The following is a 23,893-nucleotide window of genomic DNA, read 5'->3' on the forward strand; positions in this document are numbered from 1 at the left end:
TGAAAAGTTTATTTTTATTTATTTAGAGATACAGCACTGAAACCGGCCCATCGAGTCTGTGCCGACCAACAACCACCCATTTATAATAAAGATAAGAAATGCTGGAACCACTCAGCAGGTCTGGCAGCATCTGTGGAAAGAGAACCCGAAACGTTAACTCTGCTTCTCTTTCCACAGATGCTGCCAGACCGGCTGAGTGGTTCCAGCATTTGTTTTTATTTCAGATTTCCAGCATCTGCAGTATTTTGCTTTTAACCACCCATTTATACTAACCCTACAGTAATCCCATATTCCCTACCACCTGCCTACACTAGGGGCAATTTACAACGGCCAATTTACCTATCACCTGCAAGTCTTTGGCTGTGGGTGGAAACCGGAGCACCCGGCGAAAACCCACATAGTCACAGGGAGAACTTGCAAACTCCACACAGGCAGTACCCAGAATCGAACCCGGGTCCCTGGAGCTGTGAGGCTGCGGTGCTAACCACTGCGCCGCCCAAAGTTATACAATTAAAATGTTAAACTGTTTACAGATGTTGACTGATTTGCTGGAAATGTTCAGCACAACTCATGCTTGTGTCTTATTTGATCTTCCACCTCACCCAAGTGATAAATTCGATGGCTTAATACAGACTACCCTTAACTTGTAATTATGCAAAAACAGTTTCTATAACCCTTATATTAAATCATCACACCTTGCTCTTACAATGAAGAAAATGTACAATATATAAAATCTGGAGTAGTGTGACAACTATTAATAAAATGTTATAAAACAGAATTTTTAATGTAATTTTTAAAAAAAAGCAGTTGACAATAAAATGAGGCTTCTTGTTCACTTGCAGTCCACAATTGTAAGAAATGTGTTTGGAGTCTTTATTTTCCAAACACAACTTACACATTAGGTTTGTTTGCATTGTGTCTATGTGATACCTTATCCATTGATCTCTCAAAAGACGTCCACTCAGTACGTTGCCAGGTCCGCCCGTGTTCGGGTACAACTGTGCAATCAGAAGTCAGAGTTGTGGAACTATAAAGTGGGTGAGTGGCATAATGAGCTGAGTTTGCACTTACTGTTTAAGGGATTTCCATTTAATTTAAAAATTGTATACACACAGCAAACATGATTATTAACAAAAAGGTCAGAATATCCAATGTTTGAGCACTGCACTTCAAAATAAAATAAAATCAAGTGTTAGGTTGGCAGGAACATTTTATTGATGTCAGAAATGGTGTACCACACACACTAAGTTGACGTTAATAAAGTTCACATGAAATAGTTCATGATCTATACAAAAGAAAAAAAATTAAGGTAAAAGTCATAATCCATTACATAATTTGGATCAAGTGTGAAGAAAATAAGGATACGCTGCTCAATTATAACAGAACGGTCCTTACATAATACAAATATATTTCACATAATGCGTGGAAGTAAACAGTTTCCTTACAAACTTGTAAAAAAAACAATTAAACACTTTCTAAGAAAACTGCTATTGTGAGGTAAATGTGGTATGTTAATATATAAGGCTAACGGTTTAAATAGAGAGATAACAGACTTTCCTAGTTCACAGAATATTGCATTTGTTTTTGGTGTTTTAATAATAGCTGGAAGTGTTGTTTTAAGTCTCCATACTTGCTTTCTAACTACAGCATTACTGCAGAACCCTTTCCTCTTCTGCCCCCTTCACATGTTCATGATGCAATCGTAAATTTCACTTCTACACAGGTTGAGAACTAGTCATGTGCAAAAAACAAAAAGCAGACTCCCTTTAACTGCATTACATAGGAAAGAACAGGAGTTCTTTTGGAAATCTAAACATAAATTTACACACTTATCGTGTCTTTTCCTAAGCTTGTAATTAACAGATTTGATATAGCATACTATAAAGGGCACTCAGCCAGCTCTTGGGTTAGTGAACAAAAGAAAAATGCAATGATATCATTTTAAGCTACATGTACAACTATAAGCTTTAATCAAAAAGTACTGGAAAAGTTTGACAGTGGCACCAGTGCGATGGCTCTGCAATTCTCAGAGCAGGCTGGAAGGTAATAGCCAAATGTAAATCAGTACCTCAACTAAGATATTTAAAAAAAGTTGCCCTGCATATATGTATTGCTGGTTCAAAGAATTCAAGTGGGTTAAAGTCCTGTTTTACATGCAATTTTACTGTGGAACGGTTTCAGCTCTTCAACAAAAATCCTTGTGTCAGTGTACCAAATGAACGGACGTCAGCCTGTTCACACCTCATGAGAATAGCAGGATAAGTAGTCAATAAATTTGATAATTGTGGTTTAAACAGACATGAAAAAATGACCTTTGAACATTCACATATCTGAATTCTGGTGAAAGTATTATTTAAATATAAATGTATATTATTTACAAGGCATACACTGTAATGGCTTTTCATGATAAACATGGAACATCTGCAGCTCTAAAAGAGATCAGAATAGTTCTCAACATTTTTTAATATATTCAGTTGCTTAAAGATCTACCAAGGTCCTGTTAATGCAGTCTCAAGAGTTGCAAGTTGAGAAATATGTTCAGTAGGAGGGAAGCTTTTACATTTGTGAAATAAAATTTGCATAGATCACCACCTGGATTAATTATCTACAATATCCTGTACGGTTTTCACATTGCCAAGGGTTTTCCTGACCTGAGGAGTATGACAATTAGCCTTAGAGTGTCAAGATTGAGATGGGTCAGGGTTGCCAACCCTCCAGGATTATCCTGGAGTCTCCAAGAATTAAAGATTAATCTGCTGTGAGCAACCTGGAAGAAAAATCAGAGGAGCATTTTTCATTTTCTTTTAGTTATAAGGATATTGAATATGGGGAAAAGGCTGTTGGGACTGGGCAGAGTAGTTGGAGGCAAGAGGTCATGTGATGAAACCTCCTTGAATATGTCCAAAGTTGGCAACCTTAGATATGATACAAATAAGGCTTTTCCAATGTCAGTTTGTAGTTGGTACTAATGTGAAGAGGTGATTAAGAGTAACTCCAGGGTTCCTTTATAAGTAGTGTTCCAACACCTTTACTTACAAATCTCTATTCACACCTCTTTTGTTTGTGTGCAAGTACGTGTGTGTGCGTCTGAGGGGGGGAGAAAAAAAAAAAGGGATTGCCAACCTTTCTCTTCCCACCCCCCCAAAAATGAAATGGTACGACTCCATACAATTGCAATCTGTTTCTTTATTGTAAAATTAAAACTACTAAACTTTCTAGACATAAATGCAACTAGATAAGGAAAAGGTTACAAACTACAGACTTAGTTCTGAATATTTAAAGGTGGAATCTCTTGTTGAACTACTCAGCACTACAAAGATAACCCATAATTGAAGATTTCCAATGCGATGCTATGATACAAAGTTACACAGGAAGTGATGAATCATCTGGATTTCCTACTAGAATTTAAACTTAAAATAGTAGGGCTTTTTTCCCCTTAGCAATAAAAACTTGAAACAAATTCCTATATTCAAAGTTCCTGCTCCATATGATGGTCACAAGACTAGAAAGGTGTTAATGAACATAAAAGAAAGCAGAAAAGAATACACAGCCCATGCTGAATGCCTTCACTTAAATTCATGGTCCGGATGTCAGCAACAAGCCCCGACTTGATAATGTAAGCTTATTTTAAAACTTTGAGCCAGTCTCCGATAGCTCTTCCAAGAGGTTCAGTTGTCTACAACTTCTGATTTAAGAATTAATCGACCTTGTAACCCAGGGGGCCAATTCTGATCAGTGCTTCACATAGTACCATTCCCTTTTCCTCTTAATTGGCACATGGGGATAGACATTTAAAGATTAATAGACATTAATAGACATCCATATCCTGACACTCCATTACACCTTGAATTAGAATTAAAGGTACAAAGCTTGATTTCACTATGGCGTATTAACCACTGGCTTTTTAAGGTCTCAGACAAGCATACAGTTCACTTCCCATATAACTCAATTACTTAGAAATCTATTCATGCAGAGTACATTCTGTGACCTTGTGGTACAAACCACGATGTTATTTGAAGCTACATTGTGCTACAATTCTTCCTAATCAGAAATAATTTCCTTGGGACAAAATCAAAAATTATAAAAGCATTTTTAATTGAAAAGGTAATTCACATTGTATTCAGTATATTGAGCAAGATTAGTTAATTAATTGTGTTCACATTGTGATCATTTCTAGGCAACCAGGTCAGTATTTTACAAGCAGGCTTAAAAATCAAATACTGTGGAAGAAACAGATTTACATTTATCTGTATTGATTCCTCTTTCCAAACCCTGCTTTCTAACTTGGGAGCAGTTTGTGAAAGAGATTTCCTTTGAGTCAGTGTCAGTAAGCTACATTTAAAAGTATTTGCCAGATTTGGCTAGTTTGCAAAGTCACAAATTCATCCATATTATTTTGAAATGAGTTAATGAAGATGCTCATAGTATTATTGAACTAAAAGTATTAAAGAGCTACAAAACCTCACTGCAGAAGCAAAATTCAATTACTGAAGTTGGTTCTAAGAATCTAAACCTTGATGTCTATGTTCAAATAAGCTCAGACAAGTTGGTCAAATGAGTTTAAAATGAGGGGTAAATTCTTAGCTAGCAGTGTTGGAATATACATTTCAATCTACATATATGTGGATAAATTTGTTCTTTCTATTGTACACAATGCTATGCTCAGCATTTCAGTTATATCTAGAAATATGCCAACACTTGGTTGTTGATAATCAATAATTACATGTGATAGGACACAGATAACTATAGGAGATATGATCTCATAACCCCTCAAGATAGCCCTACGGCCTGATCTAAGTTACTAGCAGCAAATAACACTGTTCTATGTCTTCAGATTGAACAGAATGCACAAGGCCTTGCCATATAAAATGCATTATAGCACTGGAAGAGTTATCAGGGCAATAGATTTGAAAAAACCACAACTAAAATTTTACACCTTTAGTTGCACAAGTCTGATTATTCCTACCGCTATTATATATAAACTTTTATTCTACCCTGATCTATTAAAGCAGGAAACAGGAATCCACTATATAACATTCATTATTGCTATGAGGTCATAGGAGGCCTTTACTCCATGTTGCTAATTAAATGTCACAACAGCTCCATTTTTGCTTGAAGGTGTAATGACATAATGCAATAAAACCAAATTATACCAAGTGTGCGACTACAATTTGAATGTTCCTGAAATCCAAACTCAATTTTTCTTTTATCAGTTGAACATTTCACAAAATTTCAATGGGAAATATTACAGTGACTACAGATCACTACTACCAACACAGTGATACACATACACACAGGGGAGCAGTTTAGTAGCTTGTTTCATGGCGCTTAATAATTTGATTTAGTGAGAACCAGTTATGGCTTTAAAAATATAATCTATCAAGTAAAGGTGCATGTGGAAAGATGCATTTGATGCAGAGTGACCTCTGCCAGAAGTTTTAAATTACCAGCAAATTATTACCTCATCTAATCTACTGAAAGTACGCAATTAGTATCAACAAATATCTCTGAATACACAATCCAGACATACCCGACAAGTAATTTACAGAAAATAAGTTGATAAAAGGGTAGTTATATACAATATCTGATTTAGTCCATAATGTTCTGACAAAAGTAGTCTAATATAGATGGAGTGCATTAGATTTTAATATCCTAGTCACCTTGTTTTAAGAGATTCATCAGAAGGTATTTCAGAGCTGTCTATTCACTATGGCATTGTGGTGACACCTACATATTTGTGAAAACGGGATTCAATAACTGACCAGGTCAATCAATGCATGAGACAAAATTGCAAATCTAAGTTTTCAACCACACAATAATCGAGAGTGGGATGGAAGTGAAAAGGGGCTAGCAAGTGGCCTTTATGATTTCAAGCAGCAAATGGAAACCTGATGTATCTGGAGACTGAAAATAGAAAGCAATGAAGTGTGCAATAATAAAGGCAATAGCAGAAGTCAAAATAAAATGAATGCAGCAAAAAAAATTGCATTGGTATACTATGACATAATATACCTTAAACAAGTGTCAATTCCTCTGTCCGCTTACAGATATAAGTAAGCAAAATGGTCATAAAAATGGCTTGAAGGCATATTCTATTTGGTATAAAATTCGAAGTGTAACTTTGCAAAAACCTTAATTGTGAGTAATAATCACAATAACAAGAAGAATGGTTCTGTATCTAAAAGGCATAACCATTCTGATGCATTGGGATATTGTATTTTTTTGTCGTTGAAAGAATCAAAATTGCCCTCAAAACAGTTGTGAAAAAGAATGATGGAAATCGGTACAAGCCATTTTGGGAATCACTTGGTGGTTCCTTGTAACAAAAAACTATTTAGTGGAGACAATCATTTCTCTTCAATATTGCTCCATTTGCACCAAGGTGGGTAAGGATAAACTGACTTGAATTAATGCAATTTCATTAGGGTTTGGCTAAACATCTCTAAATGCTTACCACTAATAGGCAAATTTGTCATTGGAGAAAATTCTTCGAACAAGATACCCTCAAGAATATAGGGCATGCACAATTGGAAAAGTAAATTGATTTTTTCTCATTATTAGTATCACTCATTGTACAATTTCTCCCACAATATGGCCTGTTCACTACTGCCATCGTGAAGCAAGGGCAAGGGCTTTAGTCTTTCCCAGTCCACACCCAACACCCCCAATTTATATGATTGCTGCTTCATTCAGCAATGACTCCACACTTGTATGTGAAAAAAAACTCAGCGTAGGATGGGATTCTGACTTGGCATGGAATCCAACTTGAAGTGAGGTAAAGCTGATCAATAACTAAGAGACAATTTTTGTTCAAGCTTGAAACATTTGCTTTTGTTTTTAAAAACTGTAAAAAAGTGTTTCTTATCCAACCAATCAACACAGGAAATATTGGAGTGCACGCCTACAGGTCCCTGAAGGTGGTAGGACAGGTAGATAAAGCGGTAAGGAAGGCATATGGAATGCTTTTCTTTATTGGCTGAGGTACAGAATACAAAAGCAGGGATGTAATGCTGAAACTGTATAAAATGCTGTTTAGGTCACAGCTGGAGTATTGTGTGCAGTTCTGGTTCTGGTCACCACATTACAGGAAGGACATAATTGCTCTGGAGAGAGGAGATTTACAAGAATGTTGCCAGGGATTGAAAATTGCAACTATGAGGAAAGATTGGATAGGCTAGGGCTGTTTTACTGAGAACAGAGGAGGCTGAGGGGTGACAATTGAGGTGCACAAAATTATGAGGAGCCTAGATAGACAGGAACGGTTTCCCCGAGCGCAGAGGTTAATTTCCAGGGGGCACAGAATTAAGGTGATTAGTACAAGGATTAGAGGGAACATGAGGAAAAACTTTTTCACCCAGAGGGTGGTGGGTGTGTGGAATTGGCAGTGGAGGCAGAAACCCTCATTTAGAAGGTACCTGGACCTGCAGCTGAAGTGTTGTAACCTGCAAGGCTACGGATCAGGTGCTGGAAGGTGGGATTAGAATGGGCGGCTAATCTTTCCAGCCGGCGCAGACATGATGAGCCGAATGACCTCTTTCTGTGCTGTAACTTTTCTATGGTTCTATAAATCTTCATTATAGCCCTTAAGTCACTCATGGGTTTTACCTATAAAGAAAAAAATCAACTGAAATGCGTGACAAGCATCTAAAACAATTTTCAGAGCATTTTATAGTTATGCTTTACTGCAAGGTGACAAACACTTCTACACTTAGGACAAGTTTGACGTTCAGTTGAACAGGGCATACCATCCCATAAGCAGGAAAATATTGTTCAATTTCTGCCAATTTTAATAGGCATTAAACATACCTGGACTTTCGCAGCATTCATCTACAGGTTATATGCAAACACCATCAGAATTGGGCTCTTCTTTCAATAATTGGGCCCGTTTCCTTTTAGAGTAATTTAGTTTCACATAATTACAATATTGGCAGTTTTGGTTTCTTATTCTCATAGGCAGCAAAATGAAATGAATCAAAATGCGAATAATTTTGTTGGTTTTAAAAAGTATTAGAAGATTGTAGAATAGTCTACAACTCCCTACCACATCCCACCACCCAACAAGGAATTTTTTTTTTATATTTCACTTAAAGTACAACATAGCTATGCTTAACAATTGAAGGACATGGTGGCAATGGACCAACACAGTCAAAACAGGGTCAACTTCCTAGAGAGACTTCTTGGCAAAATATCATGAAGAAAAGAAACCATATTAAGGCATATTTTTCTTTGCTTAGACAGACTAAAACACTCCAATACAGCAACCACATTTGAGTATGTTCAAGTTTAGTTTTCTGTTTTTAGAAATTTCAGGGTCTGCCAGTCAGGAATTACTGACAGCTGCTGCAGGGCGGGAAACAATTCTTTTGAGAAAGAACATGCTTCATAATATTATAAAAAGCTATAATTTGGAGCCAATTACCTCTCCAAAACAAGGCAGCTAATGCCTCAAAATGGAGAGCATTTACCTGAGTTTTCCCCAAATGCTGCCATAGGAAATTGCTACGAGGAACAAGGTGATAAGACGGGACTCCTTAGCCTCAAAGAGACATCTCAGAAGTGACCAGAAATCAGAGCAAAAAAACTCAAAGCAATCATTTCAGATAATTCAGGGTAGCAGGATAAAAGGATTCAAAGTTGCAAAGGGCAAATTTAGGACAAATGAAATGGGTTATCAGGAAGAGTGTTCTAGCCGAGGTCACTGGATTAATTTAAGAAGGAGCTGGCTGATGTAATGGGAAGATAACAGATTTTGCATTTTGGAAAGAACAGCCCAATTGGGATAAGGGTCTTCTTCATCTGAACCTATCAGGTCATGTAAATTTCAAGCCTACACTATTATAATTTTATCCGTTAAAAAGAATCTCTTCATGAAACTGGGCAAAGAGTAGAGTTATTTTTCCTCCATGGACTTGTTCCATTGGAAACTGAATCAAAATGCGAGATTAATCTGACAACAAAAAATAGGCAGTGTAATGACTAGGTGGACATATAGCCATTGGCCAGCCTATCTACTGTTTAGTTTACACTGGTTGTGAAGACCTGGTTTGCTTAATGACGAACTGATGATGTCGAGTTAAGCTCGTTCAGCAATATGAACACTGCTAGTACGGTTTGAAAGCAGATCCAACACCTACCTTAATCATAATCAAGACAGTTAAGGAAAGGAAGCCCAGGATCATGATTACTATTGTTTAGACAATTTCTGATCACTGCACCACTAGATATATTGGGTGAAAAAACTCTAGGAGACATCCTTGACTCTAGACTTACAAACCACAACCAGAGTATACCTAGTATTCCATCTGCTTTTCCCCAGATAAGGGAGATTTTCTAACTGACCCTTGAAATAATTCAAGTCAAATACAACTTTTTCAAACATACAATATAATTGTTAGCAATCTTACAGACAACTTTCTGAAACTACACAAACTATGAATTATAAATAACAAAGCTTATGCACTGTAATCACGAGTCCTCAGGCATTTGGGATGGAATACAGAATCAAAGTAAAATTACTTTGAATATATACAACTAGGCCAACCAGGCATGTGTTGGTTTAACTAGATTTGTTACTTTTGACCATTTCTGATTTCTCAACTTCTTTAAACTCAAACAAAGCAGCAAATTTCACACACTTTTAATGGCTATTATATTAGCAGGTTGTCACCAAACTGATGGGTAAATCTGAATTATAACACTATGCTTTTGCAACACTATGAAATGCATAAAAAGACTTTATGATGTAGCATACTGAACTTTTCAATATACTTTGCACCCATAGTTTTCACTGTACAGAACTGCGGTTTCATCCTTTCACCCTGTACTTTGCAGTTTTCTGAAACAAAGGTCTTTTCATCCTGTAAACATTGCTAACATTAACAATGGGAATTATTACATTTACGCAATGTTGATTCATGCTACTTTTACTATTGATACTTGCATTGGTACCTGCCTATTCACGGCTTTCAAAATGTAGAATGAGGTAAATAAAGTCTTGCCTACCTAATTTTTTTAAAGTTTATTTTTTTTAACTTTTTTTTTTATTACTACACTGAAATGAAATTGGTCAAGTCATTAGTTTCTTTTGACTCAATGAGGCTACTGCTTTGCAGTTTCAAAGCTGTTTTCAGGGACCAAATGCTTCAATGCACACATGTGCATAGCAAAATTTCCATCAAAGTTCTGCTCCCCTTTCAAGTCAGTGCTCGTGGAATTTGTTTCAATAGAAATCTCCCCTTACTGCATCAAATGTTTCCTGAGTCATACTACAAACTAGAGCCATAGCTCAATATTAATGATGTCTCTATTAATGAAAACTGAACTTTGAGCATTTCCCTGATGCTTCGACAGTTAATTTTTTTCCCCAATAGTACATTTGAATTTTAAAAAAACACAACCCATAAAAACATTTAATCCCATCCAAGTCATGCTATTTTGCTCAAACATTTCCCAATCCACTGAGAAAAAAATTCCAGACTTATTTAATTTTCTGCCTATCCACCGTGTTTAAAATTTATTCCTAATACAAACTGTTCTAACATGATTACAGACTGAATGCACCAAACAAAATGGTAAAATGTTGCATTGGAAGGGCTTCATACATTTTTTTCTCAGAACCTGATATATAAACATTTGGACTGGCAATGTGCTTACACATGGTTAGAAACATGGTATCAAGCACTCAAGGCCCTCCAGCCTGGCCATACTTATGACCTTACCTGTAACTTTGGCTGGTTGGAGTCTTGGCTCCCGTACTAATTGGCTCATTAGCATCAGACAACAAATTAGTGTACCCTGAGAATTCAGAAACTGTAGTCCTTATTCTGTGGCCTGCCTCGTCGCTGGTGCCGCTGCTGAAGGTCATTGGCACTCTACCACCTGACTTAAACTGAGATCCAAAGGCCTGGGCAAAATTCTCAATCTGATAGACCTGATGGTTCAGGCCAGCCTCCATGTTCTTTTGTTGTTCCAACTGCCCCACCAACTCCTGAGATGGCGTCAGCCTTTGATGAGCAGCCTCTGCACCAGGAAAGTGAATGCCAGGTTGGGAACCTCCAACCAACAAACCAAAATGCGCCTTTGGTGAGGTGGTTGGCAATACTGAGGTAATAGATGGACTGAAACCACACTCGAGTGCAGGTGTGGTGTAGGCCTGTTTATCAGGGAATAAATTATGGCTGGGGAGACTTGATGGAAGACTAGTGGGACAAAACTGCATCCCCGGGTTTAGTGAAAAAGCATCACTTTGACTTGTTCTCTCTAAAGCTTGCTGCAGGTACTTAGAATATTCTTGGAGCATTCCTGTTTTATCACCACGAGATGCATGTGGTTCTGGGCAAACAGATTCCTCATGTATCTCTGGATTCTCTCCCGAAGAATGGATTGAGATATGTTGGTCAGTAATATCAAAAGGAACATCATGCTGGCCTTCATGTTTGTGGGAGTATTGGTCCAGAAGGCTTTGAAGGACCTCATCCGGAATTCCAGACTTTTCGTGACAGACTTTCACATCCACATTCATTGGAGAAGAGTCCAGCAGTGTAAGCGAGGCTTCATTCTCCATCACACTGGCAACTGCTGCCTGAATTACAGACTGCTGGGATGCCATCTGTCCTATACTTACTGCATAGTCATTGTTACTGGAAGCAGCTTGCAAATATCTTTTTTTCTTAAAAAACTGCATAGCGTCATCATAGTTGCAGTTACTAGCCTGTTCTGTCTTATTTCCTGTGTTCTGCAGCAAGACAATATTATCCATGCTGGTGTTACTGTTCAATTCCAAAGTCCCTTGCTTATTAGCCATCAGCTTTTGCCTCACCAGCTCCGTGGCAGGTATAACAAGAGGTGTTACATTGTTTAGACCTGTCCTTTGAGGGCTTTTCCGATTCACTTTTTTGATTACCAATTTAGGTGCTCTTGCCTGCAATTCCTCTTCATTTGTACTTCCCAACTTCATACTAGAGGATACCATCGGCATCTCAACAGCATATTCATGCATGTTGTATACAGACAATTTATCTTTGCAGCTGGTTAAGCTACTTGGAAGTTCAGATATGTTGGATTTATTCTTTTTGCGGGCTGCCTTGTCCTTAGTCTCCTGAGATGTAGCTTTTGATTTTGCTTTTTTGCGTGCACCTGTAGTTCCCTGAGATGATGTGAAACAACCATTTCCCATTTGATTGGATGGTCCAGGTTCCATTCCATTTTCACTTTTACCAAGTACTTCACCGCATGTTCGTCTGTGCTTTAACAACCTGTCGGTTCTGGAAAAATACTGAGGAAAAAATGAAAAGCACAATTAAAGATCTTAGACAATAATAAACATACATCTATCATATTTTACTCCCCAAAATAAACACAAATATTTCATGATACATCTGTGGTCAAAGGGCAATAATTACTCCCAATGAAAAATAGGATATGTAATTTAATTAAATGTAAATTCCACATAAATACAAGCCATATAAATTGGTGGGGTGGGGGGAGGGGGAGCAGGTATAGAGAAAATAGGTGCTGAGGTCTTGCTGCGAGCTGCCAAACTTTACCAACATGTGGTCATCCTCATCCTTGCTACCAAATCTCATACTAATGAACTGATGTCAAGAGATGTAAACAGGAAAGCAATCTGCAAGACATGTGACTTGGTAGCTTAACATTAAATTTATATTGGCTGCAAATGGCTCAATGAGCTTACTCTAGTGAATAGCTAAAGCAGATCAGGATCATCCATGTAAGATTCTTGGCCTGTGATCAGTTAAATAATCTTAGATGGAGACACGCCTCAGCATACCTAGGCTTTGAGAAAAGGAAAGGCAAAAAGTAACCAAGATTTCTCTCTCCTAGTCTGTGCATGTGGAAGCTGGGGAATACAGACTGGGCTAACCTGTGATGCCCCCGTGGGTATATAGCCTGCCAATTTTGCTGCCAAACCTCACACACCAGTAACTGCACTTTGTTAAGTATCAAAGGATGCTGACACCCATAGAATCACCCCAGCAATGAGCCAGCAACTTTGAGAGCAGGGAAGTGGAGAAAATTTGTGGCAAGATGGAAACTTCCATAATGAACCAACACATCACTGCAACATGCTGCAAAGTTGTCACAGGCTTACCCATTAAAATGTTTCACATTCTTTTACAAGTTTACAATCTAAGGGGTTAAATTTAGAAAAATATCTACTAATATGTTGTTGGAATGACCATGGTCGTGTCCAACATTTTCACAAAGACTATTTTCTATCCACCACAAACAGAATTTAAAAAAAGTAACAATTCATTTTGTTTATAGAAACATGGAAATTTCAGCATAAGTTAACATTTGGCTTATTGTTTGATTACATATTTAATTCTCTACAATCTCCTTTCTGAAAGTCTCAGCAGCTAGAGAGAGAATGACCATACATTGCCACCTCCACATATTTTATTTCTGTTTTGGTCAGGCTACATGGACAGTACACTGAATCAGCTGTTTGGTCTGAGAACAGTGAACAAGTTCACTGGTAAAACCTATTGGTCAGATTTGATTTATGACTTCGCATCAACTACTCCTCCTCCCAAAATAAACAATTTCCCTTTTTACCACGTATCTATTATAAAAGCTGTTCAATTAAAGCAACACAATATATTACTTATGGTTCCAGCTACACAGCTGGACCATACAGCATACAAATCCATATACCTCCCCCCTCCCCCACAAAACGTTAAGACAACAGTACTTTGCTATTTACATTTTAAATTTTTTCCATTCACAAGATCTGCTTTCAAAAGCTATCAGTTCCTCAATACCTGTTGACAAGTGTGGCACTGATAAGGCTTTTCTCCACTGTGTGTCCGTTTGTGTCTCTCCATGTGATATTTCTGGATGAATCTCATATTACACTGATCACAACAGAATGGCTTTTCTCCTTGAAGGAACACATATATATTTTAGATTTTAAACTTCAAAATATATATAAATCATCATTGTTTGTACGCAGCCACATCACATATACAATAGGTATATAATTAAAACAAAAGTTTTAAGTTAAAAAGTACTGAAGTTAGCTGAAATAGGTGCAATATAACTGCTGTGTGCATACCACTGTGGATCTTCTCATGCCTTTGAAGCAGATACTTCTGAATGAAGCACATGTTGCACTGGCTACACTGGAAAGGTCGTTCACCTACACCAAAAACAATTTTACAATTATCCCACCAATAGAGTCAGGTCAAACTTAATTGTCTCAAACAGGAACTGCAGCAACAAATACTATATAATATCAAAGCTTCAGTAAAAAGCATAAAAACTGCATGGAAATTATTGGGAAAATTCATAGCTTACTTCCAGTGCTATCAATACTTTTTATTCCTTACCAGTGTGAATGAGCACGTGGCGACGAAGGTGGTAAGAACTACGGAAGGAGGCACAGCAATGTTCACATATATGAACCTTTGGACCATGTAAAAGATTGGTACCATCTCCACCTGTTGAAGACTATGAAGAAAAACAATTCCTTGTTAAAGCCCAAGAACTAATTTGATTAAAACACTATCAAGCTCGATATTGTGGTGTGATAGTTAGAAGCCTATTTAGATGCAGAAGCGTAAATTTCATAATTTTAACGAATTACCTTCTAAGGTCAAGCCATAATGGTAATACTAGTCATTCTCTGAATGGGATAATGAGAAAAGTTGGCAGATGTGTGCGCAGATGTAATATTACTAGTCAATCTCCTGTGGCATCACACGAGAAGTCAATATTATCAGTGTCATCAGGTGAGGTGAGGGCAGAGAATAATTGGACCAGTATGCGCAGACATAATTCATTCTCTATTTTGAAGTCATAAATACTGTCCTTATCTCTGCATTTTCATTTAAAATTCCTATGTCCACATTTATAATGGAAACTGCTCACGTTGACTTGCCATGCTGTAATTACATCTCCCAGTGTGGACATAAGAATGTTTAATTGAAAAGTTTGATGCTAAGTGTACACAGCTTTAAATTAAATACATTTATATACAAATAAATCGAATTGTCAACAGGTGCAAAAGAATCATTGAATGTCCAGGAGATTTCAAATATAATAGTTTGTAAATAAACCTCAAACTTGTTATACCAAAAAATAGCATGATTCTGGTGGACTGATGCTGAACTTATACTTTGTTTCATTTTCCAGTCACCGTGCACCTCCCCCCACCCCACCTGTTTTCTGTGCAAGTACATACAGCGCTTTTTAATAGAATACTTTTGTCAAGTTTTAACATTGCTTATACAATGACATTCAAGCATTGCTCTGCTTTACTCAATTGGAGATTTATTGTATTCAATCAGGAGCTTTTTGCTTGCTTGCAAATTGTAAGTTTTTTTTGGAATCTGCTGTCATAAGATTAGTAAAAATAAAGATACATTTTTCCCTACATGCCCGCATGAATACAAAAAAGGTGGTTTAATCTAGAATAGTGAACCTAAATATCCTATTTGGAGAGAAATTCTTACAATGGATGCATGCCATTGATTTTTAAGGAGTCACACATACATCATTTGTTAGCTCGTGCTTTAGTCCAGTGTTAAGGAACCCAGAATTGCAACTATCTGACCCCCATAAAATGACCTATTTAGTTTCTTATATGCAATGTTGAGCATATTATGGCCATCATTATAACTGGAGAAACTATTTTTGCCACAACTTCCACTGATTTAAAAAAAAATTTATATTTTAATGGCAACTTGCAGCAATAAATTGCCCCTAGTATAGGTAGGTGGTAGGGAAATATAGGGATAGGTGGGGATGTGGTAGGAATATGGGATTAGTGTAGGATTAGTATAAATGGGGGGTTGATGGTCGGCACAGACTCGGTGGGCCGAAGGGCCTGTTTCAGTGCTGTATCTCTAAACTAAACTAAACAGGTCGGAAAGGTTACCAGGAGCATAAGCTAAAAGAGTATTAACATGCCTATTACTGAAAATAGAGACATGTCAAAGCTTTTCGTCTTGCACTCATCAGGACAATACGCAAGAATACCAATGCAAGGGAAAACAACAACTTTATACTGTATGAGGAGAGCGCTGATCGGTTGGCAAGTGAACTCTGATTGGTAGAGGCATTGCCATGGAGAATGCACCAGTTTACGGTGACTGACAATTAAGTGCCAAGCTGTGTTTGAAATTTAAAATCAGGCAGCTTGACTCTTGATTGGTCAAGGCATTGCCCTGAGGAATGAACCAGTGAATGGCCATCACTTATTTGTTTAGCTGAAACAGGCGCCATGTTTGTACATTTCCTTTCTGTTTATGAAAAACAGGACCCTGTGTATTAACATATGTAGCTTCCAATACACGCAAATGCGCCCACACTGCGAGCCCTACTGACAATCTTAAATTGGTTGTCAGCGTAATTCTTTGCACACTGAGGATTATTTAGCAAATGTTGTCCAATCGCAAAATCATATCTAAATGTCGGACACGGTGTTTTGAGTTTTCCAAGCACGGACTGGTTGAGTACTTGCCCACTGCGAACAGCGGAAGGGACAGGTTATTTGATACGATCCGCCAGTCTTTGGGACATACGGCCTATATACCTAGCATCACACTGGCATTGAAATTCATATATCACGTTACTCATTTGTCTGTACTCATTTACCAACCACTCGGCACTCTCTTCTCATACAAAATAAAGTTGTCGTTTTCCCTTACATTGGTATTCCTGTGGATTGTCCCAAGGAGTGCAAGACAAAAAGCTTCGACAACATGTCTCTATTTTCAGCAATACTCAAGTTCTGTACTACCAAAAAACATGCATATGTTAATTCAGCTCAGTAGCCAGGTGAGAGTCAATTCCTCCAAGTGGTGCATATGATTTTGTCAGCATTCACCACTCAGATTAAAAATGCTTTACTTCCTTGAATTTGTAGTCTGTTATATTCTCAATACCATTGCAAATGATGCAGAACACTGCATTAGCTTGAATTATAAGGTAATGAATTTTGTTGCAGCAACTCTGATTATACATTTTAGTAGAATCGCCAACTAGTACTTTGAGTATTTTTTGCAATTTAATTTTAGAACTAAACTGGGCAGCTATTAACAAAAACTGTGGCTTCAGTAAATAGTTGGCTCTCCAAGCTACCTTCCAGCGTAATCAAGGCACAGGAAAAAGATCCTTACCTTGGACGTTTCACTTCGTTTGCGCTTGGGTTTTGCATCCTGAGATTGGGAGTTCTGTTTCTTTGCCCTCTTAACATTCCCTTGTTTTGGAACAGTGAGGTAATCTTTTTCATATCTGACTTGTGACTGGAGGAAAACAAATTAAGAAAATGTTAACATCTGTGTGAACTTGTAACTGGTATGCTGGGTCCTAAAATATCATTTCCCCCAATTTTTCAACAAAACTTGTTTAAAAATTCAGAACAGTTCAACAATCATGTCAGTTAGTTACCAATTCATTCCACCACCTTGAGAAATGGCAGATGCAAATTTAATTTTCAGCCACTTTCTTTTTAAGGGTGTTTCTTCCCTCCCTTCATACGCATGCCTGGCTGAAAAAGTGAGCAGGTAACCCACCACCAAAACTCTGCCCAATTCACTCTGCAGGTCGCAGTTAACTGGTGGGAGAGTGATACAGGATGACTGGCCTTACCCGACTGGGTAAAGGTAACTGGCGTTCTGTGAATTTCTTCTTTGAGAGCCATAGCAAAAATTGGAATTTACTGCAGGAGAAAATTGCAGATGTGAACCTGGTTTCTATTTATCTGTGATGAGCTACACTGGTAAACTCAGTCAGCTGCTGTCAAAGCATTACTATTTTGGAACAGTTCCATTACATTGATGTACTGTAGTTTATTAGACAGCAAAATATGATATTCAGGTAATAAACTGTTATATTGATTTTATTTGATGAAAGTATTGCCCGAATATTGATAACAGAAAAAACATTTTCACTGACAAATATTTTCAGTCACTCAAAATATGTTAATGGAGTTCTAATTTAAATAAAAACACAATGTACTATATGTACGTATTGTAACTTTGATAGCACACAACAGATCATCCTGGCCCCAAAATATAATCGAAGCATTGTAAAGCAGCAAAGAGCATTTACATTTAGCAAATAAATCTTTTAATGAGCCGAACCTTTGTTGTTAACATGCACTACATTACCAATTCAGAAATAGCACAGGCATTGATAAACATGCAGCTTAAGTTTCCAAAGCAGCTTCAGGTAGCATGCCCGGCAAGTGTAGAACTATAGGACTAGACTTTGAAACCCAGTGTGGTGAATAGTTTGAGTGGCAACCCTCAAGTATAAGTCAATTATTACTCATTAAGAATCTGATCCAGAGAATTAAGATAAAACATAATGTGAACTTTTCTCACTTGCCAATGGCAAAATGTACCTTTAACTGAAATTATCCACTTAATACCAATCGCTCCAAATCCTGATTGTAATTCAATGACCACTGCCGGCAAGTATACATACAGGGTACAAGTGGAGACAGGATCTGGCTGTGATAGCTTCATCCACTGCCTAGGTTCACACATTAAGAATGACCATTTAGACAAGCCACTGAAGAGAGCTTCCAGCTGCTGTGGAACTATACCCCAACATGAGCAAGGACCTTGCGGGCAGGTTGGGAAGAGAAACTGGGGAAAATCCACAACAAAAGTAATGCACCTAATAGCAATAGTCACCACATTAGCAATTCTACTTGGGGGGGGAAAGAATGGTAGGAGGAGGGAAGAATACCGTAAAACGATTTTCACAATTAAATAGATTAATCATGAAATCATCTTCAGCCATTGAAGTAGAACATCTCAACAATCAAATGTAGTTCAGCAAACTTTGTGGATAAGTTAGGGAACAAGAAAAATATGTTGTACTTTCAAAAAAGGTTTTTGGGATGATGGAAGGAATAATTTTAAAAAGTTTGTACAGTAGCTTGCACGTAATATTCTCACCTCCAGCACCTCAGTTCTATTCCAGTCAAGACTGTGTTACGACCAGGTGAGAAAGGTGTATAGGGGTACCGTAACAGGGTTTAATTTAAAACACATTGTGTTTTTAGCTCCCCCTTGGTGAATCCTTGTTCATTGCTTTCCAATTATAAGGCAAAGAAACCTAGACAAACAGGCTTTCGTAGGTTTAAAGAAGAAAAGTTGAAATTTATTAAACTTGAACTCTAATTCATTTGATGCCTATGGATACACGACGTGCCCACGCTAGCATGCATACGTGATACACACATGCAAATAGAAACAGAAAAGAGAAGAAAAATAAAGTGGAAAAGTTTGAGTTAATATCTGAAGAGTTGTTGTAACAGTTCTTCGAGCTCACTGTAGAGTCCTTGATTGTAGGTAGATCTAGCTTTTCGTTGGGGCCCAGTATTCTTCTGAAACCTTGTTTGCTGTAGGAGACCTTTTTCTCTCAGGATTCATGTGCCTTCAGTGGATTCAGAGACTTGAGAGAAAGAGATGGGAGCAGACAGGAGAGATCTTCTCAGTCCAGCAGCAAAAACTTTGAGTTCAAACTGTTGGTACAATTCAGAAAACCCCAGGTTGCCAAGCAGGTTAGTCATGTGACTAACTTGTTTGACCACGTCTTGGATTGTATCACCTTAGCAGTCTCTGGAATGCTCCTCTTACACACAATATCTGGCAATCAAGGTCCATTGTGGGTTGAATGTGTCAGGGAATGGCCCTTTGTCCTTCCAATCACCGTCTGTTAATATGCAAATGTCTCTTCCAGCCACAGCTGATCTGTTCAACAAGTCCTTTCTTTACCCCAGTAACAGCTTAAAATCAATGTTCATGACAAAATTAATGTGTCTCATTCTTGGCAGGTGGGGGCCTAGCATGACAATTGTTATAATGAAAGTCACTCCTTTCTCCCTCCATCTCTGAAAAAAATACTCAGCGAGGTCTTCTTCATTCCTTGAATGATATGCAATCCCCACATATCATGGTATAGTACAGCTGGATAGATTTTGATGACTCTGGGACTATGCTATAGTGAGCATGTACATAAAAAGAGTCAGAGGCTGTGCTGCTTATAACCTCTAACTACAGTCCTCTATAAAATTCAGGAATTGCAACTTATCTCCTGTTCATTTTGATAATAAGCCAAACTTAAATTATCCACTTAATACCAATCCCTCCAAAACCAATCTTGACGGGTAGGACAATACTTGGAGGGTATATAGAAGGTTCAAAGAATGAAGACTACACCACAAGGTTACTGAATCGTTTAGAGTTGGCTTTATATGAACTGATCAAACATCATTGAAGACTGAAATAACCATATAACCTACTAAGCAGAACCAACATAAACCAATGACAACCTCATCACTAAACAGATCATCTGGTCATTTACTTAATTGCTATTTGTGGAACCTTGCCATGCACATATTGGCTGCTGTGTTTCCCCACAGTAAAAGAGTGACCGACTTCAAGAGTACAACATTTATGAATTGCTTTGGATCTTTTGAAGGCAGCGAAAGGTGCTATATAACTGCAAGATCTTCCTTATGTCAAATAGATGCGATGGAGACACTCAAGAATCTGTGGTCATCATGAGATTATAGCTAACTTATTTAGCAGACCCCATCACAAAACTTTTCCATTTTGAGTTTAAGATTATTATTGGATGCTCAGCAGGAACTAAGCAAGGCATCTGCAATTGCAGATTTGCAGGGCTACAGGGAAAACAGCAAGGGAATAGAACCAACTAGATAGCTATTTTAAAGAGCTGCTACGATGGGCTGAATGGACTCTGTGTTGGAAAACCCCATTTAAACTAGAAAATTTACAGAATATTTGATATTTTAATATTTGACCCATCTCACTACTCCTGGAAACTAACTGTTTGACTGTTCTAAACTTTTTAATGATAAGAGATCAAGCACAAGGAGCAAAGAACCTTAGGATGGGAGAATAGGAAACCACATGTATCACAACCTGTAGCACTGTGTTCTCACCAAATGATCCTTCCTGGAATCTATTAAGCTATGTTACATAGTTCCACAATATGCTTTCTTCAATTGCATTTGTCCTTGAGATGTGGGTGACTGGGCAAAGCAGCATACATCCTGAGTTGATCTAAGGGCATTAAGTGTCAACCACTACCCAGTCTGGCTAACACACAAGTCCAGACCCACACAACGTGGTTGATTCATAGCCCTCAGCAAAAGTGGAGATGGACAATAAATGTTAATTCGCCAATGTTGCTCACATCTCAAGAACAAATAAAAAGAAACACAGGATTTTAACAGATTCCAGGAGAAACCATAGTTGGGGGACACGAGTTATGTGTAGTGGGTAGTAGGCACCCTTCCCTCAAAGACATTACAACATTAGCCATGCTAGGATTTGAACGCATAACCTCTATTAGCTCAGCACCATAACTATTTATGCTATTGTATCCAATAGATGTGGAAGATACAGAATTAGCAAGAACCATCAACCTCTCTAAGACAGGATGCGACTGATTATTCTTCACTCTGTATCTTCCATATGTGAGAAATAGCAAAATTCATACTAGTCTGGTAAAGACAGTTCTTCAGAGATTGGGGTTATAGAATATTGCTGAATCAAAACATCTAACAATATCGGACCTGGAAATGCTAAACGCTGACACTGGGATTTCAAAATGGAAAATAACCGTTTCACCCTTCAGCTCCAACAGTAATAAGCAAACTCGCAGAACTTTTCCAAAATAGGTGGAAGTGGAGTAAGAGAAAAGAACAAAGAGCAAAAATAAATTAAAGGGCTTCCCGATAGTTCAATGGAAAAATGCAGCATAATATTGAGCCGCAGGCTTGATCCAAAGTGTGTGCTGAGCTAGCTGGGGGCATTATAATTAGCTTCAACATCCCTGTGCTAGGAACAGGAAGAAAGAAAACATGACACCCAACATTGCTGTTGCATGGCTCCCTACTGGAAAGTATATGCTTAAGACATTGGAAGAGCATAGGATCAGGCTCAGCTTAAACCCCCGCCACCTGCCACCACCCACCCACCCCCCCCAACATGGAAAAACGAGCTACACTATTTGTCTTCTGAACTCAAACATGAAGAATAATCGCTTGGAATCAAACTCAAATTATCTGCTCCATAGATTAAATTGCAGCAATAAAATGTCAGTCTGGTACCAGTAACATCCAGGCCAATGACAGTTTGTTTATTGATATATTGGAAATGAAATAAACTTGCTATTGAGCAGTGTAAGGGATGTAATGGTAATGTAATACTTACTACACTGGTATGATTCAGGTTGTGGGTCAAGATGCTCTGTCCCCTGCCCATCTCCTCTTCCTCGAGAAGTTTATTCTTAAAAAATACAAATCCATCATGCGCGGAGAACTTTTTCTCTTTAACATCAGAGATGGGCTGCATATACTCTGAAGGGTATTTCTCTGCTGGAGCGTCGGGATCCTTTTTGAGGATTAAATCCTGAGGTACAGTTGGTGTGACAGAATGGGCAGCAAGACTGGAAAAATTTGTGATTGGTGGGAGGTGACTGAACATGATCATACCGGAAGAGAAGTTTGGTTCCATCCCACCGTTCCTGAGGAATTCGTTAGTTAACTTGTCGTGAACAATGCTCATGATGTAAAATCTAAAATTATTCAAAGCCAGATCGGCAGCACACTCCTGAAGTAATGAAAGGAGAAAAGTATTAGACATATGAAATGGCAAAGTGTACAACGTTAGTGGGTTACAAACAAGTTTACAATGCAATTTATAGTCGCAGCATAACTCCTTTATGTTGCACTGAAAATATTGCATTAATATGCAGGCACAAAAGGACGCCTATGTTGCAGTCAGTAACTGGATCTTAGAACCTTTTACCTATAAAAGAAAATTACGAAGACACAACCTAGGTAGAGAGGGTATAGTTGTGGGATTAAGTTCCGTTCATAAGCCACTCAAAACTTTGCTATTGATGCTTATGACATCATAATCAGTCAGTTGTATAGTTGCCTAGTAACAGATTCTTATCCATTGTTTTACTGAAGGTACAAAAAAAAATATTGGTAGGGCTCAACTTTGATACTTAGTTTTTGGAACTGTACTCTCATGATGGCCAAATTACTTGGTCACAAAACAGAAAGCGCACCTCTTCATCAGGAAACTGTGCCCCGGACAAAGTACTAAAGTAAAAAGAATTACACATAAACCCAGTTATATTAAAATTAAGCAAAATAGATTCAAGTGATGGTTAACAGAAATGTTTTTCTTTTTCAAAAAAAGCAACTTTCTTCGTTCAATTTCAGCACAAGCCAACCTGCCTTTGCCATTCCCCAAGTTACTTCTTAGCTTATGAGAAACAGTTATGTTAAGAAGACTAATGTTCTGTTTAAGACAGCACCATTGCTTTCTCTTAGCTGGACAACACAGTGTGGGCTTCAGTCTTCACTACTGCTGTTCTTGAATGGTGAAGCAATAGATATAGAACACTGATTACATCACCATACAAGGACAAAGACAAAACACTGAACATCGCAACAGATGCCGCAAAGTTAACTTGGGGTTCCAACTAGTAATGGTTGAAAACAAAATAAATCACTAAAAAAGTGTCAACTACCTACTTGGATACTAAATTTACATATAATGTTAGGGTTATATAATTAAGGGTCATTTTAATGAAGTGAATTTCCTCAAAGGAAAGTTTCTGTAGAATATTGGTTTTATATTATTTCTCCCCCCACCCCACACAACCTCCTGGGTTACACAGCATTTGCCTCAGCTGAAAGAGAGGGGTTTGGGTTGGCAGTCACAAACATCTTTGCAGACTGGAGTAATGATTCTCTGCTATCAGGGAATAAGTGGGCCCGAATGGTGACAAGTTGGACGCCCTGACAATTTGTTCTAACCTCCTCACTTCATCCATCACAACATATCATTTGTGAAGCCCATAC

General features: G+C 37.9%; 1 protein-coding gene across 2 annotated transcripts in view; it reads right to left on the minus strand.

Annotated features, from left to right (window-relative positions):
* Nucleotides 1–1,202: 1,202 nt before the first annotated feature.
* znf281b (zinc finger protein 281b) overlaps nt 1,203–23,893 on the minus strand; it is a 57,789-nt gene continuing 35,098 nt past the window's right edge. For both annotated transcript variants that reach the window (XM_068013350.1, XM_068013351.1), the window contains 6 exons: nt 22,227–22,625; nt 17,145–17,270; nt 14,352–14,472; nt 14,078–14,161; nt 13,785–13,903; nt 1,203–12,274 (listed from right to left, as the gene is read on the minus strand). In XM_068013350.1, the coding sequence (XP_067869451.1) occupies nt 10,715–12,274; nt 13,785–13,903; nt 14,078–14,161; nt 14,352–14,472; nt 17,145–17,270; nt 22,227–22,580 (2,364 nt within the window). In that variant the 5' untranslated portion in view covers nt 22,581–22,625 and the 3' untranslated portion in view covers nt 1,203–10,714. The remainder of the gene's footprint in view (nt 12,275–13,784; nt 13,904–14,077; nt 14,162–14,351; nt 14,473–17,144; nt 17,271–22,226; nt 22,626–23,893) is intronic.

This window comes from Heterodontus francisci, chromosome 33 (assembly GCF_036365525.1).
Source record: "Heterodontus francisci isolate sHetFra1 chromosome 33, sHetFra1.hap1, whole genome shotgun sequence".
Taxonomy (NCBI): domain Eukaryota; kingdom Metazoa; phylum Chordata; class Chondrichthyes; order Heterodontiformes; family Heterodontidae; genus Heterodontus; species Heterodontus francisci.